Here is a 19317-nt window from a genome sequence, read left to right on the forward strand (position 1 = left end):
ATTTTCACCTGAGGGAATAATGTTAGGTTTAAAGACTACCATGGAACTGCTGTGTAGTGATAAAATGATGTTTTCACTGAAGCATTTTCCTGCTTTAAAATTGCAGAGTAAGCGTATTTTTAGTTAACTGTCAGAAGCTTGAGATGGCTTTTGTCGCATTTGTGCGAGGTAGCTTGACCTCACTTGCTCTGACTTGGGATAGATCTGTATATGAAGCCTTTCAGTGACATGGTGGATTTACACTAATTGCAGTTCTGCTTGCTTAAGTGAATCGCGTAAAGGTAGGCCAATATGTTGATCTGTTACCAGCAAAATACAGAGCATAATTGTTCGCTGCATCTTGTTCTGCATTCATATGCAATGTTCCTCTCTCATCACCACTTCTTGAAAATGTGTAAAGAGTTTTTGTGGCTGCAAATGTTCTTATATCACTCTGTACTCATTTCTTTATTTTTAAAGGAGGAAGAAAGGTCCACAGAAGGCAGAAGTTTATCTTCAAGGAGCACTGAAAACTTACCTTGCTGAGGGCTGGGCGCTGCTCGTCACACATACGAGAAAACAGTTAGCTGAATGTCAGAAACACCTTGGGCAAATAGAAAAGTATCCTCTAAAAGGCAGAGCCAGAAAAATCAAGATTGGAGAAAAATGATACTTCGGATTATTTTTCTGACATATCCCTAACTTTTATTTAACAGTAGGGGCTGTCAAATATCAGACAACTGGGTTATTTCTTGTTTCCATTGTTGCTGTTCATTTGGGGAGGATTGGGTTATTTATTTTTTCATTTTTATTTTTTTGACATCTGGTTCACTTCACGTTTTGAATATGGTTGCTGCTCTCCTTTTTAAATATGTTGAGGCTCTAGAGTAGTGCAACGTAGTGTGAAGTTTGTCATTAGTTCAGCAGATGCTATAGAGGATTTTTATGATTCTGTTTGTACTGCATTATGCAAGTTTTTATGTGGTACTGTTTTTTCATTTGGTAAATATGGCATTATAGTGTCTTCCTATATTGAGGAGCTTAATTTCTGGGTTTTCTTTCTATAACTGCTACCACCTTTTTCGTGTATCTGACCTGGCAAGGACTCTTCTGGTATTTGTAATGGTGACTTTTTCCAAAAGTTAAAACAGAGGCTTGGAAGATGAAAATCTTGTGGCTATGATGTGGGGTGTGGCGTTTTAATATTTTTTGCTATTATTTAGTTTTTATTTCTGGCTTTGATCTCTGCTTCAGAAGGGGAGTGGGAGTTGTTTAAGTTGTGTAAAAGCTCAGTCTTCAACGTGTGAATGAAATCTTCTCTGTAAATGCCACATAAATGCTAAGTAATACTTTGAGAGAATGATCTGGCCCAATCCTAATGTTTGATAGGCTTCAAATTCTTCACTTTGATATTCTCTGCATTATTTTCACACACACAACTCTATCCGCTACAGCTGTATTTGTTTAAATATTAAATCTGTCTGTGTTGCTCTACTGTTGCTACTTTCAAGATAAGAGGGGGGGGTGTGGGGAAAAGCCTACTGACTGTCCTTGCTGTTAGAAACAGCACAGTTTGAATTCTGCTTTTCATTTTAGCCTCATATGTTGTTGACTAAATTTGGTAGCTAAATTAAGTAACTTGGTTCTAATCTGAACTGTTGTGCTGTGTGCAGGATATGTACTATAGCAAAATGGCAAATATTCGTTATTTTTTGGTGGTTTGGGGGAAGGGTACTGCTTTCATTGGTGCCATAGTTTTATAAATGGAATGCCTCTAGGTGTTCCAGACTGGGGGTGTAGCTGAACAGAGTACTTTCTGCAGGACAATTCCTGTGGCAATTGCAAGGAAAGACAGCTTTTTTTTTTTTTTTTTTTTCAATCGTCGTCCTAGCTTTTTTAAAGTTGTTGGGGTTTTTTTGTTTTGGTTTTTTTTTCTTTGCCTAAGAAGCTCGTATTTTAGTCTCCAAGTGCCAGTACTAGGAGTCTTAATGTAGCTGAAAAATCAGTTGAGCTAAATTCAAGTTTGTAGTGTACTCTGGGTTTTGTTCTTTTTGTTGTTTTTTGTTTGGTTTTTTTTAGAACTAGACTTAGACATTGTAAATGGCTGCCTCCTTTGAAAATTCTTACATCACTTTTCAATGCTCTTAAATTTTTCTGCTTCAGTGCAAATGCTGTTAAAAGAATCAAAGCCAGTAATATTGCAGTCTTAGCTAAATACTTAAATGAGCATTTTGTATCACCAGCACTCACAAGTATAAAGAATGTCGTGTGACTTAGTTATGGTAAGTGATGCTGTAACAGCTGGCAGATTCTCAGCCAAGTAAATTGCAATATAATCAAATACTCAAGTTATTTAGTTCAAAATGTTGGGCAGTGTAATGCAACACACTGGGCTTTAACTTGCATGCTGCGTTTATCTGTTGTCAAAGAATGAATTTTCTGTGCTCACTGATCTTTTTAGATAGGGGAAGATTGCATAGGTTAATCATGGATCATATTTTAGTAGGTCTGCAAGAAGTAGAGATTCTGCAGTATTCTCAGATGATAGTAAATCTTGCATTGTTTCTTTTCTAATGGAAGAGTGTGGTGATGATAAAAGCAGGTCTTGTGCTAAAAGATTAGAAAAGCAGTACTTGTACTGTCTCATTTTCCGTCAAATTTCTGAATGCTGTAGGTTTCTACCTCATGTTTCCTTAACTTTGTTAGTTATCTTCAAACAAGCAGCCTTTTAGCTGGTGATAATCACTTAACAGAAGATGAACGCAAAAGCTTTTGCCAAGAAATACTAGATTTTGCCAATCAGCAAGCAGAGAACCAAGGTAAGTCTGGTTCTTAAATACTTAAAACTTAGGCTGATTTTTCCCTAAAAGTAGATTGGAAGGCTTTTTCTGATTGTTTTTATTACCTTGTGTATAACTTCTGAACCAGCATGGTTCTTTTCTTGTCATCTCCAGAACATTTATAAAATTTCTGCAATAATTAAGAATAGTCAAAGATGAAAGGGTAATTAACATTTTCATCCTGAATACCGGAAAGTCTTTGTTTTCCTTCACTTCTCTGTTTCTCTGCTTTGACAGCTCATAATTTATCTTGTGTTGGGTTTTTTTTTAATTCCTAACTTATCTTTGTCTGTACGTTGCTGGCATGCAGATGGCAGCTTTGTGATGATACTTCTTTGGTTTTGATGTTAGATCTGTTCCCATCCACGTGCAGTTTATTATTTTGACCATCCTACCTCTTCTCTTTATTCTTCCTCCTGCTTCAGTCATACCTTGTCCTCAGATACTAATCACAATTCAATTTCGTACAGAGTACTTCCTGTAGATGTGAAGACTGTTCAGTTTTATGCAGAAGTTTTTCGCGATGAATGGATGTACCATAAGTAATATGTTATTTTAGACTTGCTTCTTAATTCAGTTTTGGTACTGCTTCAGTGTTGGTTTTTGGAATCTAGAAAGAGAACGAAAAACCCTTGTACGGTAAAGCTGATGGCTCAAGGCACCAGTCGAATCATCAGTTTCTTGAACCTGTACTTGCTCTTAATTTATGCGCTCTGGGAAGTTTGTCACTTTATGCTACTGTGTTCATCTAGAACACTTAATGTAGTAGTGAAATGTTAAACTTCTGCTTAGACGCTATCTCTTAGTTTAGTTGTCTTTAATAGCCTGAGTACTAAAATTGTAGTAGATGTAACTGTTAGAAAACAAATCTTGGCATCTTTAAGTCTCATTTCTATGCAAGATAAAACTCAAATATGAAAGTAGTGATTTGTTTTGAAAGGATTCATTGTGAGAAGTAGCTGATCCGTTTAATTCTAGGGGTTAATTTTTAAGAGAAAAGATTTGCTGATCTCCAGCAGCACTGGAGAATAAAATCCCTCTTTTTATCTTTCCAGGTCAAAAGGTTATACTGCCTATGCATTCCTTTGCGCAGTTGAAAACTCTACATTTTGACCCTGCAAATGCTGTTGTCCATGTGGGTGGAAAGTTGTCTATTGAGTTGACTTTGCTGAGCCAAATGCCCATTCCTGTCCAGGTGGATCAGATTGCCATCCATGTTCACTTCAGCATTGAAAAAAATAGTTACAGAAAAACAGCTGAGTGGCTCACTAAGCACAAAACTTCCAATGGTGTTATCAGCTTTCCAAATGAAGTTACGGGCTTTCCTTTGTCAAGAAACAACTTGCCAGCACTGGAGCTATACGAAATGTACGAACGGAGTCCCTCGGATAACTCTTTGAACACAGCAGGAATTATCTGCAAAAATGTGCACATGCTACTACGAAGGCAAGAGAGCAGCAGTTCGCTGGATATGCCCTCAGGAGTGACTTTAGAAGATGGGGCTCATGTGTTGAAATGTAACAACTTAACACTGGAACCAGGGGTCAATAAAATAACATTCAATACTCAGGTATGTTTTTATAGTTGAGTGAATGTAGCACTCATGAAAGAAGAAGTAAAAGCACTGGCTGAGGAAGAGCATAGTGCTGGCAAGTGGTACCTGTATTGCTTCCTGTTACAGCTTGGGTGATGCCACTCCCCGCGTGGCTTTCTTTTCGTTGTTCTAGACATTAATTTCCTTTGAAAGAAGGCTGTTGTGTTGTTGCCAAAATGTATAGGTGACTCTCCTATTTGCAATCATTTGAGTCAGCCTTCCAAAACTTATTTTAAACATCTTGATTACTGCTGCCAAAAATTAAACTGATAAATTCATACACAAGATAATGTACTGCTCATGAAGTCTGCCTTTGCTATTGAGCTCATGGAGAATAATGTTTAAAAATTTTGATGGGAACGCATTTTCTAGCCCTTAGTAAGTGACCGTGTGGTTAAATTTGGTTGATAGCCTGTTCTTCGCTGTGGAGGGTGGTTGAATATTTCTTCACTTAGTGGATGTAATAAACCTACCTGCAAGAAGTATGGCAAAGTTTAAGCTCAGCTTCAAATATTTGGATTTAGAAGATGTCAGAATTAAAATTGGCAACATTATTCATCTTAATCACATAAGGAATGAGAAGACGAGAACATAAGGATTCTCTGCTACAGGAAAACTAAATTTGCATGAGCAAACACCTGTGAAAATAGAGTGTCACCATCTACATGCTGCCCTCAGAAAATGGATTACAGTCCTGCTTCTGCCACATAGTGTTGTATATGAAAATCCCTCAATTCCGGACTTAGACATACATTCTAAGTCAGCTTAATACTTTGAGTAATCCTTTTTTCCCTCCCATTCTTCCCAGCAAGCTAAGTGTTCCCGGTAATTCCTGAAATATTTAAGGACAGTAGTGCTTATCACTTCTGTTCACATTGCATTACTACTAGATGCATAGTAACTGGAAATCAGCAGGCCTTGACTACCAGTTCTGTTGGTTGCATGATTATGGTGGTGGTTTTTTTTTGTTTGGTAGGTTTTTGTTTGTTTGTTTCTTTGTTCGTTTTAAGCTACCACTCATGGTGTGGCCTTGTACTTTGCTGATCTGTGGTTTGTTTGCTTGTTTTAATGAAATGGGGAAAGGCATTTCACTTGCTAGGACTAAGTCAGCAGGTAAATGCCAAGCATTTTCAAAAGTGAGACTTCACCATCTGTTTGGCATTCCAGGAGTAGGAGCTTCTGGCCTCAATTTTCACGTTGTTCTGTTCTCTGGGTTTCTTTAAATACTTCCTATTTCCCTCCCCACCTCTGTAACCCTTGATAGGGAAGTATTTAGTAGAGTTCAACGTCACAGTATTGAACATCAGAGTAGGGAAAATTTGAGTGAGAAGACGCTGAGAAATTCAGTGCAGCATCTGAATGATGAACAAGAGATGGGGCAGCACAATGAGGAAGGCAGCAGGTGTTTCGTAGCCGCTTCATTTTCTGAGCATTATCCAGCCCGTATATTGGAAAGGATATGGGTGCTATGAAGAGGGAAAGTGTTTTGCGGTCACATATGGTATATATGCCTGTTAGCGTGGCGATTTTCTAATTGGTTTAAATTAGCTTTGGTCCCTTTTTGGTCCCTTTTTTTTAAACTAGTTTTGAAATAAGAATCTACATATCTGCTTTTGATGACTAAAAATTGATAGCTAGACAGAGCTGACAAGGGGGTTTCTTTAGCATTCTTAGCATATTTTAGGTGCTCCACACCTGAGATTTTAACTTTCTCCTTTTTTTTTTTTTTTTTCCTTTTTTTTTAATTGTTAATTTCTATCTTGTCATAGAACTTTGTTTAGAGTGAAGCTTTCTGTAGGCTTACGTACTCTGCCTTTCCATTCCTCCTGGGCAGAAAGCACTAGAGAGATGTGCTTGGGACATGTGCACGCGCGCATTGTGGAACCTGTGTGGATAGCAGGTATCACAAGATGGAAGTTGAGTTCAAGTCCCTGATGATACAATGTGAAATGGCAATAATGTCATTTGAACTACCTACTGACCTAATCCGGGTTTCTCGTTCTTTCAAAGGATTGGGACAAGTTACTGGGATTTGGAGATGTCAGAGGTCTTGGTGGCTGCAAATGTAGTTTTCTGTAAAATAAATTAACATGTATGTACAACTGGATTTCACGTGAAGGAGCCTTACTAGAAGAAAGCTGTTAGAGACTGTTCTGAGCAGGCATATTGGCTTAGGGAGACCAGGAAGCAATCTGAAACCACAGGAGAAGAGATATGGATAAAAAGCTAGCTATAGCTCTGCTTTAAATTTGCCTTGTTCTGCATGCTTCTGGTGGCTGTTGGAGGATGGACAGCTTAAGCTCATAACTTTCGTGTTTTCCCAACCTTGCTTTCTTGAAAGAACTTTGCATGGGAAGACTGTTCAGAGTGAATCCTACTTATCTTTATACAGTTGTTCATAGCATGACTTACCTTCCTTAAAGGGAAAATCTGAATATGTTATAATTCTGACAGTGTATCACTAGATAACATGATGAAAGCCTCTCTAGATTTGAGCAGCAGTATTTCCAAAATATTTACTAAAAATCCATTATCATTGTAGTAGTATACTGCATCACTTCTACTGGATTACATAGCTGGCCAGAGGATAGAAACTGCTGACAACTTGTTGTCTAAATTTTCTTACAGTAATGCACTACTTTTGCAGAAAGAGGAATGACTGTGCTTCTGAGATGCAGAGAGAGTTTGATTCTTTCTGTGGATCTTAGACTGATCATTAACATCATTTATGCTGATAGCAATCTTCCAGTGTATTTTTTTCAAGCTTTAAAAGAGATCAGAAAGCATTATCTAAATTCTTCAGACCAATATTCCCATCCCATGTTGAGGTTTGAAGTATGTATATATTATGAAATACTTTTACTCGTGCTTTTCTGTTTATAAAGTATTCAAGGGATAAAATTTAGTGACTTTAATGTCAAAATGCATAGTACTGAATTTCAGTCAGGATTTGCTTTGTAAATAACTGTGTAAGTGAGGTTTGAATGTTAAGTTGCTACAGCTTTTCTCCATAACTTCTAATCGTATTCTTTAGATTTAATTATACCCAGCATCAATATTTATGTATTATATTTGCTAAAACAGCACATGAAAAAAGAAAACATTTCCCATTCCCTAGCAGTAATAACTACAAGAAAATAGAATCAAGAATAAATATGCTAGCAGATGTTACAGATTTGCTTTTTATAATGTTATCGAAAAACATCCAGAATCCCATTATTCAGGGTAAGAGAAGAGTTTGAAATTAAATATGTATGTATTACTTTTTTGTAAGTATTCACGCAGGGTTTGAGGTGGGGAGTGTGTGAAATCAAGCTTGAGCTGAAAGCTGTGCCTTATATAAATGTTGGAGGATTTCATGAATGTTAGCCAAATAAGCACTTCACTGCTTGCTAAATACCATTTCAGTATTTAATAAACATAATTATATTTTAATGTATGTGGCACTTGTAGGGTGGAAAAACAACCAACAAAGAGGACAAAAAGCACCCCAAAATAACAATTTGACAGCATAGCTACTCTATTAGTTCTTCTAATTATTAATACTTGTTACTTATGATGTTTTTTCTTGATTCAGCCAGCACTCTACAGCTTCTATCTTAACGGGGCAAAAGGTGCTCCTTTGTGAAAATCTTGTCACTTACTCAGAGAACAAATCTGTTGTTTTAATTTACAAATGCAAAGTATCTGATAAAAATGAGCTGGAAAAAATGCTGTTCTTTAGTAGAGGGTTTGTTTTAGAAGTATTTCCTAAATTGAAAAATCCATTCAAATGTTTTCTTCAAAGGCCAAAGAACCTGGGACATACACGCTCAGGCAGCTGTGCACTTCAGTGGGGAAAGTACAGTTTGTCCTTCTTCATATTTACCCAATTGTGCAGTATGATGTGTATTCTCAGGAGCCCCAGCTAAAAGTGGAACCGATGACTGGTAGGTAACTGTACTATGTGCTATGCTGAAGTTGCTTTGATGATTTCAGTTGTACTCTCGTGGGACTAGACAAAGCGTTTTCTGGCTTGAATAGTACTCAGATTTTTTTGCCTTACTCTCAATTTTGAGTCTAAAATAAATTCTCACTTTTCAAATTATCCATCAAGTATGCTCTGTCAGTGATGGCTAGTTTTCAACAACTAATTCCAGTGCTTGGCTCTGAAACATGTGGTGTCACTTTTGAACACGAATTTGAGCATGTAGTGTCACGTAAATATCAGGTATGATTTGAGCTGCGACACTGATCAGGAGAAGTGAATATTTAAATTTGTAATCGACTGAGCTCCTTATTGGTTGGTTCTGTGACTCTGCAGTCTCTTTGGTGTTTATGAGAAATGTGTAAGGAGTGGGAATCTCTACTAGAGGTGAGAATATAAAATTATTAATACTTAATATTGAATACATCCATTGGTTTCATGGGCAGCTGAGCATTATTGTTGTAGACTTTATTGGAGTTTATAAGTGGAAGTTAATAGTGATTTTGTTTTCAGGCTATTAACTGAGGCAGTTGACAAGTTAATATGCATTTTGTGCTGTCATTCCAGTTGTGGCAAAGGAAGGGCAGGCATATTGGGCATTAATCAAATTAGCTACCCCTATGAAATTGACGGGTGTGATTCAGATATTTGAGAGTCTGTGTGCATACTGGCATTCTTGTTATCTTGATTATGTAAATACAGCATGTGGATATGACTGGCATCGTAGGTGCAAAAATATAAAGCTGTCTACAACCTGGAGAGCTTAACAAAAAGCTTAGTAAATTCTTTGGGATTATTGTATTTTACTGAATTCTGTGCTGCCAGAGCTACGCAGTATATGAGCCAGCTAGTCTAAGCCATCCAAGAACCAGTGGTTTTGGTCACTCAAGTTGAAACGACCGGTTTCTCCACACTGATGTATCCGAACTGGGTTTAATGTGTTGCATAACACCAAAACACCACGCTTTTAAGTTACCCTAACGTGTGACGAATTGTCTGGGAATATTGCTAACAGGCCTTAGCAGTGCATTGTAACCATCTACTGACGAGTATTGGAATCTGTTAACAATTTCTTTCTTTCTTCAGATAGCCTTTTGGCTGGCATTCCCCAAAAGGTGAAATTCACGGTGACTACTGGTCACTACACCATGAAGAATGGGGATACTTTGCAGCTCAGTAATGCGGATGCCATGCCTATTCTGTACCATCTGGAGAGCAAGGCAGTGATCTATTCCAACACCAGGGGTAAGCAATGAAGTGAAAATTAATAATCTTTAAATGGCTGAAAATTCAGTAACCCTGAAGTAAACCTATACTTACAGTATTAAGAACACTGATGCCATCTTTTTCAATAGTCATTATTAAGAATAATTCTAGGGACTTGCAACTGAGTACTTCAGTGCAAGACAGGTCTTAAACTTTCACCCTCAAAGTAGTAGTATGAACTTTTCAGCAAACATAGCTGGACAACTTTTACTTTCATTGATGAAATTCAGTAGTCATGGAGAAACTGCTGCTGAGGTGAGCATCTGTCATGATTTCCAAGTGAATCATGGTGATCTCTTATTACCATGTGGGCTCTATTTTGACTGGACCATTTTTATTGCGAGGTAGTTGTAAATAGGTTTTTACGTAGTGCTCTATGTAAATGGAGTGTTTCCTTTGGCTGGTGTTTCATTTAAACAGATGACATCCTAGTTCCGTTTTTTCCGAGCATAAGTACTGTATAGTCTCCTCAGCTGCTCAAACACAAGCAACTTTTACATAAATGGGAAGAACAGTCTTAACAGACTTGATGAATTTAAGATTAAAATAGACTATACAGAGGGACCCCGTGGGTAGTATTTTAAAGATAGACGATGAGTGGTGACCAAGAATGCTGATGCATATGTGTTGAATAAGTTGTAAGTTTGCTTGAAGTGAAATTATGAGACTAAGGAAGTGCAGGACATTGTAAAAACTTCAACAGGTGTCATATGATGGAGTAAAGTAGTTCTTTAGCTAGTTTGAAGCTTGTTATCAAATTGTCCTCATAGTTCTTTCTTGAACATTGGAAGGGGCTACTACACGGAATGTGTTGTTTACCTTCCTGCAGTCTAAGAAGGACAGAGCGTTACTATTGGGAAGTTGTGAACAGCAGTGGTATTTAAGATGTGCAGGTTATAGCTCATTTGAAGAGGTCACCGTGGAGTTATGTAACACGGTTTCTCGTCGTTGTTTTTGCAAACATGGAGGTCTTGCTAGGAAGCGGTTATGGCACCACGTATTTTTTCTGTGACGCTTAGCTTTTTAGGCTAGTTTCATTACTTACTTACGGATTAAAATGAAAATTGGGAAGGGATGAATGTGTTTTAAAACTACTTTTTTCCCCATTCTACACAACTATAGAAAAGATCTCAGAATCATCGTTAAGGATTCAGTCTTCTGAAAAGATCACAAGCATCAGTTTGCCAGTAGCTCCTGCATATCATGTGATTGAATTTGAACTAGAAGTCATGTATTTGCCATCAGCCACAGAATCTGCAGTGGAGAAAGAAAATACTACAAATAAAGAAGTTCACAGAAAAAACAAAGAGAAGCAGAAACAGGACAACTGCATGGCTACTGTTGACCAAAAAGTAAGATGTAATTTAACGTTTTTATTATGAAATCTATTTGATCACAGGGGCAGACGCTTCACAAAATAGAAGTGGTGGTGATGGAGGCGGGAGGGGTACCTGCTTGCATTTAACTTATTTTTTGTTAAAAGATGTACATGTAAAAATCATAGCAAATGTTATAAATGTAAAGAAAACATAAATATAAGCAGAAATATACACTATGCTTACTATATTGGCAACTGTTCCACTGGCTAGTAATCTGAGTTTTAATGTTCTAACACTCACAGTTTATGTAGGATGAAGGATACTCGTGTCTTTGTAAAAGGTGGTCTTTAAATTCTCCCTTCTGACTCATGGGAAAGATGTTTCTTCCACTTACAAAGAATCTGTATGCTGTATTGAGGTACTTAACACTGTAGTCTTTCAAGCTGTCACATTATTTAGTTGGAAGTAACTTTCCTCTTAATTTTCATTATGAAGGGTGGATAAAATAAGTAGTATGGAAAGAAGCTCTTCAGCTGACAGCAAAATGATCTTCAAACCATGACTTTTCGGTGTTACTCCTTGTTAAAATTGACCAAATGTGCTGCCATGTATCCTTGTGTGTGAAGAGTCGGGTAAAAAGGAATAGCTATAGACTAGCACTGCTAACATTCGATGTGACAAAGGATTTTTATTTTTTTCTCTGCATTTAAAAATACATTCTTAAATATATATGCTTTACAATTGCAAGAATGGCAGCATTCACTTCAGGAGAAATTCTTCAGTTAAGTGTGCTGCTTCGAGTTGAAACAAATATGCATTAAATACATTTTTTTTAAAACATCTTCAGCTTGTATTTAATATATTAAAGTATTATAAAGACATTTCAGTAATAGATCTTAGCAATTTATTTGATATTAACCTTTTACCAGATTATTGTGTTAAGATGCTATTGGTATTGTTAGTGTCCTTTTATCTTTTCTTTCTTCTATTCCCTTCCTTTATTTTAGTCTTCAGAACTGGGTATGTCAGTTTTGACAGGAAAAGCTTCTTTGAGATTTCATATCCTGCTCACAGGAAAACAGAAACTTAATATTTTGTCAGATTAGGTTTTGACATACTGATTTTTTTTAAAATTTTTTAAAATGTTTTTTTTTCTTCTTCCCCTTCTGGATGCATTAGATGTAGACACTTGCTGAGAAAAGTTTTGCTTAGAAATGAGAAGAAAAACAAAATAATTATGCCAAAGACCATTACAAATAAGAACTTTGTTCCCTTTTTCCTTTAGGTAACCATTGATTGTCCTTGGTCGATTTACTCCACTATTATTGCATTAACATTCTGCATACCTTTTAATGCCAAGCATTCCTTATTGTCAGCTGGCAAACGGTAATGTACTCATTAAGTATTTATTGTTTCTTTCTTCTTACAAAATATGGAGCTGGAGTTTCATAAGTAATATTTATAGCAGCCTTTTTTTTTAAGTCGGGCTTTTGTTATCTTATATAGTTTCCCACTGGAAGCTTGTGCATTTCCTCTAGTGTTCTTTCATAACAAAAAAACAAATTTGTGGTTTCAGCTATTTTGGAAATAAGACCACAAGATAAACCAAGCTAGCCTATTTCTGTCTAGTTATTTGTTTTCATTTAATATGAAAGAGGGTGTTTTACAGCCTTATTTCTACAGACTTATAAGTATTGAGGAAAAGATTGAAAGAAACAAATATACCTGCCATTCTGTTTTTGCTTGAGCTGTGCACTTTGAAAACAGTTTTATGGACATGTACTCTTTCAATGTAACTATTCAGCTTTTGTTGTACAAACTGTGTCATGTTTTTCAGGAAATATGTGCAAGTCTGTGTACAGAATTTGTCAGAACTCTGTTTCCAGCTTTCAGACAACAGCCTAAAAAATTGTGCTGACTGTACAGATTTGCAGCTGGTACCTCTGAACCCTGAATCTCAACAGGTAAAGATTCACTGGGTGGTTTATGAGCCCGTTGGCAGGACAGCCAGGTGAAAGTTCTTGTTACTGAGATTATTAGCACTTCTGCACATAGATTTTTGTAGTAAGTAAGGCTCATAGCTGATGTTAGGTCAGACCTTTGTAGTCCTCTGAGTAACTTTGATTCTTAAAGATGCTTTAGAAGGCATTTACACCCACAGATCTCAGATTAAATTCTGAAACTTCTAAAGATTATTAGACAAGTTTTCAAACTTGTCCATTTGCCTCATGCAAAGCACTATGTACCTGCTTGAACAACAGCTATACAAATGTAATATCACTAATATCGCTGTTTAACATTTAATTTGTTTATCTTATAGCTGCAGTTTGTCATTAGGCATTAGGAAAAAAATCAGGTAGAGGCTGTTTTCCCATTAAATACAGCTGTAAACTAGTTAAGTTGCAAAACAGTTTCTTGAAGTTTCTTTCAGCCTTGCCTGAATGTGACATTAAATTGGTCATTCTTGGTACCTAGGAAAAGTATATACAAACATTATTATCTTTATTAAATTTGACTTTTGAATAAAATATTTTTCACGCATACTTGAATGTGAAGCGTTTGCTTTTGAAACATTGATTCTGACAGTGGAATGTATCCCTCCTTTTAATTAGATGAGCATTGTTAAAAACATTCACTATTTGTTATTTTGGTTCCATATTTTCTCTAATGATTTATTTAACACTAAACAGGTGATTTATTTTTATAAACTATATTAATGCCAGAACAGACAAACATACGTATGTGCATTTCCACTTCTTTCTCAGAGGAAGGAAGGAGCTAATACTATGAACATTCTCTTTCAGGTCATATACAGTAAGCAATCAATATTCTTTGTATGGGAATTGAAGTGGACAAAAGAGCTTCCTCTCTCCTTGCAGTGCCTGTTTTCAGTCAGCTTTTGTCCAGCTACCTCTGAAGAACAGTCTCTTACCCTGAAGCCGTTCACTTATGAATTCCAAGTGGAAAATTTTTTTGTAAGTACTCTTCCAAGTATAGCATATGTTAACTGAATATGGTTTCCTAATATATGGAAAGGGAAAGTCAAGAAATATATTAGAAAACTTCCATTTACATAATGGGATTGATACCTACTTAGAATGATTGGAAAGCCAATCTGTTGAATGATAGAACTGAAGCCTGATATGATACGGTGGAATCATACTTGCCACTGGAATTCGGGGGGGGGGGGAAACCATAACACTTGCACAAGTGTCCTTGATCTTGTTTCATTTTTTTCCTGTGTTTTTGCCTTCCTGGGCTTGTGCCATGGAGACTGTCCTTAGGGCTGCTTTTTCCCTGCTGGCTTAAGACTGTGCTCTCCAAAGCAAATTGCGATTTCCAAAAAATCTTTGCTATTGAAAGCATTTGAGTTGGTTTTTTGTAGTGCTTGAGATGAGCTCCTCTAATGAAATATTCAGGGTTTTCTAGGCCATTATCTTAAATGTTTCTTCTTTCTCTTCATGGACAAACTTTTTATTCCTTTGATCAGCTAGGAAGCTTATAGGCTAGATATAACTTCCTATTAAAGGAATTCTATCAAGATTATTTAATCTCATCTCTAAATTCAATCTTGTGTTACCCTTTTTGATGCTCGGTTAAAAAGTAGCAACATGAGAAGACTTTCATTTCATTAAATCCTTTTTTCTGCTTTCAGTGTTGCTATGTTTTCTACCTGCCTATTACAAACTGGCATTGAGCAATATTTTAGGTATTTTTTTACCTACTGGCATGTAACTAGCATTTTGTTGGCACCTATATCAGCATCTTTCTGGAGTTTTTAAAGAGAACTAACTGCATTAAACAGTGGGGGTTTTTTGGTAGAAATTTAATTTTGTAATAACTAAAAATTAGCTCTTTGATAATGTGAGCACTGTTATTCTGGGGACTATGATGGTAAGAATGATGAAGTAGTTCTCCTGTATTACTCGGAATTTGAGTGATTTGTCTGGAAACTGAGGAGCCAAGAAACTAGTAAAAGTTTGTTTAAATAGTATGAAGATTGGTATCCATTTAGGAGCATTGAAAGGCTGAGTTAAAGCACAGAAGTGGGGGGAAAAACGGTGTGCTCGCTGCTGGTGTCAAAACCAGATTGAAATTGAATTTGGTTTGTTTATTTTCTCAAATTGAGCAAGATAATGAAGTGAACATTATAACTGAATCTTGCATTATAAAGATTTAGTGGATGTTAAATGTAAAGTTAAGTTTGTACTGTATCAATTGTCCAGTTCAATTTAAACACAAGTAAAACGCCCCTTTTTTCTTGGTAACAGCACTGTTTTCTTCCTGACAGACATTGTATCATGTGAAAACTGAAATTTTCCCACCACTGGGGGCAGAGTATTGTAAAACAGGCTCACTCTGCTCTTTAGAGGTGTCAATCACCCGACTTGTTGACCTCTCAGAGGTTGACAGAGATGAAGCATTAACAGAATCAGATGGATATTGCACAACAAAACTTATGTATGAAGGTAAGGATGTTTTTCTTAAGCATGTTGACAAAATTCCCCAGTTTTGTCTTGATAATGACATCTGCCAGACTTTGTGGCATATATTTTTGTATTGTGAGTATGGCTGCTCAGTAAAGCACTTTTCATTTTACTAGACTGAGAATACTTTTATTTTTTCCTCATTAATCTGTCTTCAAGTGGAATATAAATGCTGTTCAGACTGGATGGACACTTGCTTGAGGCCCCAACTCTGTTCCCTTTTGTGTAGGGCTGTTTTCTTACCTTGCACAGCTCTTCACACATAGAAGCTGTTGGGCTTTTAGATGTTGCTGAAATACTGATTTTAAAAGTGCTCTAAAACTATACTGAGGGTTCTTCATTTTTCAGAAAAGATCTTTATAGTGTTTGCTCTTTATTCTTGCAGTTGTTGACAACAGTAGTAATTGGGCAGTCTGTGGAAAAAGTTCTGGAGTGATATCTATGCCTGTAGCAGCTCGAGCAACTCACAAAGTCCACATGGAAGTGATGCCACTGTTTGCTGGATATCTACCTTTTCCTGATGTCAGATTGTTTAAATACCTCCCTCACCATTCTGCTCACTCCATGCAACTTGATGCTGGTAAAGCTATCTTGACTACATGGCTACTTACAGAAATGATTCTGCTTCTCCTGTGTTCTTCACTCACAGTTCTGATTTGAAACTTATAAAATGCTGCTCTAATGGGAACTTTGAATTCGGGTTGCAGCCTTAATCTGTGAGGAGGAATAATAAATGCATTGTTTTCTTACATTTTCTTTAAAGATTATTGTGCAAATTAGTTGTCACTGGATTTATAATCAAGTGAAAACTATTTGATAACCCTCTAATCCTGAGTTTCATTGTCTGTAAACTGCACATCTACTGTGTCTGCCTTAGCTTTGAAATTTTTTCCCCCAGTTTTTGAGAGGATTGAGTAGGAAATAAAAGAACTGCTGAAAATTTGTGGCATATAAACCAGATCAGATGTAGAGTTTAAATCACCACAGCCACCTAGAGTATTTATCTGTACTGTTGAGTAGTCCCCAGCACTGTAGCGAGAATTCACTCGTGCAAGCAACTTACCGTTTGTCAGCAGAGCTCCAAGAACTGCCAGTGCGCACCCTTCTAGCCTGTGACAAATGTGAGGTAATGCTACTTAAGTTTTCCTTAGAAACCAATATAATTCACTCTGCTACATCTGCTGCTGGCCAAAAATGTGCACAGACTGTGATCTCAGCAGAGATGATCAGTAACTGTTAACATATGTGGTAAGTTGACTGTGTGTCTGAGCTCTGAAGTAATTTTTAAGTTGTTTAATCACTCCATAGAATGCAACTGTGGGTTTTTGTTTTAAACAGATAGCTGGATTGAAAATGATAACCTGTCTGTGGACAAGAATGTGGATGATCAAGCTGACAGCAGCAGCATAAGGAGCAGAGGTAGCTTGCATTCAGCAGCTAGTGGGGAACACAAAGGTTTGCCAATGCCCCGCCTGCAATCCTTTTCATCTGGTCAGGTCTTCAACTGCAGCACGGCTATGCAAATACTTGTCATTCCCAGCAAGGATGACCATGTTCTGGAAGTCAATATCACGTGACAACTCGGTATGAAAACGAGGAAAACAAAAACCGTTAGAAACTGGATATGAAAGCACTTTAAAGGATTATGACCTGATTTGTCTTTGTTGTAACATTCTAACTCTAAGGAGACCTATGGCACTCAACATGTACTGGCCATGGAAGCACCAGACAATTGTATCAATTTAAATGTACAGTGAAGCTTGTGTCAGCTAGTTTATATTGCCACTTTAGTATGTTTTGTGTAAGCTATTGGGTTTTCTCCCTTCAGTCACATCCTGCATCACAACACAGGGCAACAAAAACAAAAAAATCCAAATATTTGGACCACTTTATTTTTGTCTGGGCGCTGAGAGATTTGCTTCATGCTTCCTACGTATTTTAGAATTTAGAGTTGGATGATTTAATTATCCAAATCTTGGATTCTTATGTAATAATTTACAGGCTTTTCCACACATGTGCCAGAAACACAACAAAGCATACAACAGCACATTCACTGCTGTAATAGTTGCTTTTCTGTTGTTTTTGGTTTTGGTTTGGTTTTTTTTTTTTTTGGTTAATTGGTTGGGGTTTTTTTTATCATCGTTAATTCCTGCCATTGCAATTTTATATTAAACTTCCATCGTTTGCATACTTAGATGCATGGAAGAGCTACTGCTATAAATAATCTTAACTGAACAAAATTCCTTAATTTTTTTGAGGCTTTCTCCTTCACAGAGTAGACACTGTGATGTCTCATATTATATGATTTTTTGGGGGTGGGGGTTGGGTCATCCTCTTACATAGTTCTTACCAAAGAAAGATATTGATAGAATTTAATAATAAATTATTTGGCTTATTGAGTTCCCAGATTAATTTCTTTTATTACCATTTCTAAGTGGCTTGGTTTGTGCCCCAATTTTTAAATTGGGGCAAAAATTTCAGTATGATGTGATACTTGAACAGTCAACCTTTCATCGTTAACGGCTTAGTGTAATTATTACTGATTAGAGGCCAGACTTCCGCATTCATGATGGAAGAAAGAGGTTGGTTTGATACAGGAAAGCTTGCAGATGTAGAATAATTGTGAAGCAAAGTTAAAACATGTAACTTAAAGAATTTCATTATTTATATCTGAAATGTAAATACAAAAAATGTAAGGAAAAAAAAGAAAAAAAAAAGTGTAATTTTTGTGAATGTTGCAAATCCACCTGTGACTGGAAAAATTACAACTCCTTCTGATGTCCTGCTTCTGATACTGAAACTTGTGCATTTAATGTGAGAATGACCTTTTCTACTTGCAGATCTATAATGGTGCGTTGTCAGCAGACTCCACAGAGGAAAACTGTCCCATATCAAATACTTGTCAGTAAAGCTAAAGTGAGGAACTGCTCATTAGACAAGTTCATTGTTGTTATTTATTTTTTTTCTAAACTCAGGTTCTGCTAAATTATAAAGGAGAAGGAAAAAACAAACCCTCTTTCCAAAAAGAATTGTAATGAAGTTGAAAAATGAATAGGCACCCTGCACTGGTCTAAACATTTTTTTTGTTATTATTTTTTATTTTAAAAAACCAATATGTTTAAATAGATGTATGAAGTAGACCTGCTAGCTGAAAATGTTCTTGTTATGCATCTTCTTTCTGTGAAGGAATGCCCTTTCTCTGTGGAAATCATACCATTTTATTCTGGATAAAACTCAAAGCATCATTTAGTGTGAATGACTGCTGGGATTCTTTGACTGGAAAAGGTAACAAAAGTTAGTGACTTTGACAGGGCAGGTATTATAATTAATTCCATTTTCATGGTTTGCTATTAAAATCATTTTTCACTGTTCTGTAATATACTGTTAGATTAAACACATTGTACTAAGATTGTTTAATGAAATTGTAAGCGTTACAGTTCTAAATATACATGTTTTAAAAAGAAATCCACCTTCTCTGCTGCCGTGAATTCTCCAGTTTTCCTCTTGTTTAAAGGAGCGATTGTTTCATCTATTTCAGCCAAAGCTACTTTAACGGGAAAATATTTCATAAACCTCAGTAAGGGGACGCATTTAGCGCAGCGGTGTGCAGCCTGCTCTCGGCGCCGCCGCTCTCCGGGGAAGAGCTGCCTCCCGCCGCCGGGGTCGCCATTTGTTCGTGCTCCCGCTTGGGCTCCCTGTGGCGGCCAGGAGCCACCCTGACGAGAGAGGAGCGCGGCGGCAGAGGCCAGGTGACGGCCTGTTCTCCCGGCGGAGAAGGGGAGACCAGTCACACCGCACGGCCGGGCCCGCCGCTCCGGCAGCCGTTCCCCTCCCCTCCCCGGGACCGTCGCCGCCCGCCATCGAG

The 19317-nt window shown here is 37.0% G+C and overlaps 1 protein-coding gene across 1 annotated transcript in view; it reads left to right on the top strand.

Annotated features, from left to right (window-relative positions):
- The window catches only part of TRAPPC10 (trafficking protein particle complex subunit 10), a 45024-nt gene extending 26107 nt beyond the window's left edge, over positions 1–18917 (top strand). Inside the window, exons 12-23 of the mRNA XM_087758596.1 lie at positions 460–600; positions 2686–2798; positions 3875–4389; positions 8201–8342; positions 9467–9625; positions 10769–10998; positions 12251–12351; positions 12803–12929; positions 13770–13940; positions 15257–15434; positions 15838–16032; positions 16791–18917. Coding sequence (XP_087614722.1) covers positions 460–600; positions 2686–2798; positions 3875–4389; positions 8201–8342; positions 9467–9625; positions 10769–10998; positions 12251–12351; positions 12803–12929; positions 13770–13940; positions 15257–15434; positions 15838–16032; positions 16791–17029 — 2311 coding nt within the window. The 3' untranslated portion in view covers positions 17030–18917. The remainder of the gene's footprint in view (positions 1–459; positions 601–2685; positions 2799–3874; positions 4390–8200; positions 8343–9466; positions 9626–10768; positions 10999–12250; positions 12352–12802; positions 12930–13769; positions 13941–15256; positions 15435–15837; positions 16033–16790) is intronic.
- The last annotated feature ends 400 nt before the right edge of the window (positions 18918–19317 follow it).

The sequence above is a fragment of the Nipponia nippon genome, unplaced genomic scaffold (assembly GCF_047370975.1).
Source record: "Nipponia nippon isolate SJK-2023a ecotype South Korea unplaced genomic scaffold, ASM4737097v1 scaffold_2, whole genome shotgun sequence".
NCBI classification, from domain to species: domain Eukaryota; kingdom Metazoa; phylum Chordata; class Aves; order Pelecaniformes; family Threskiornithidae; genus Nipponia; species Nipponia nippon.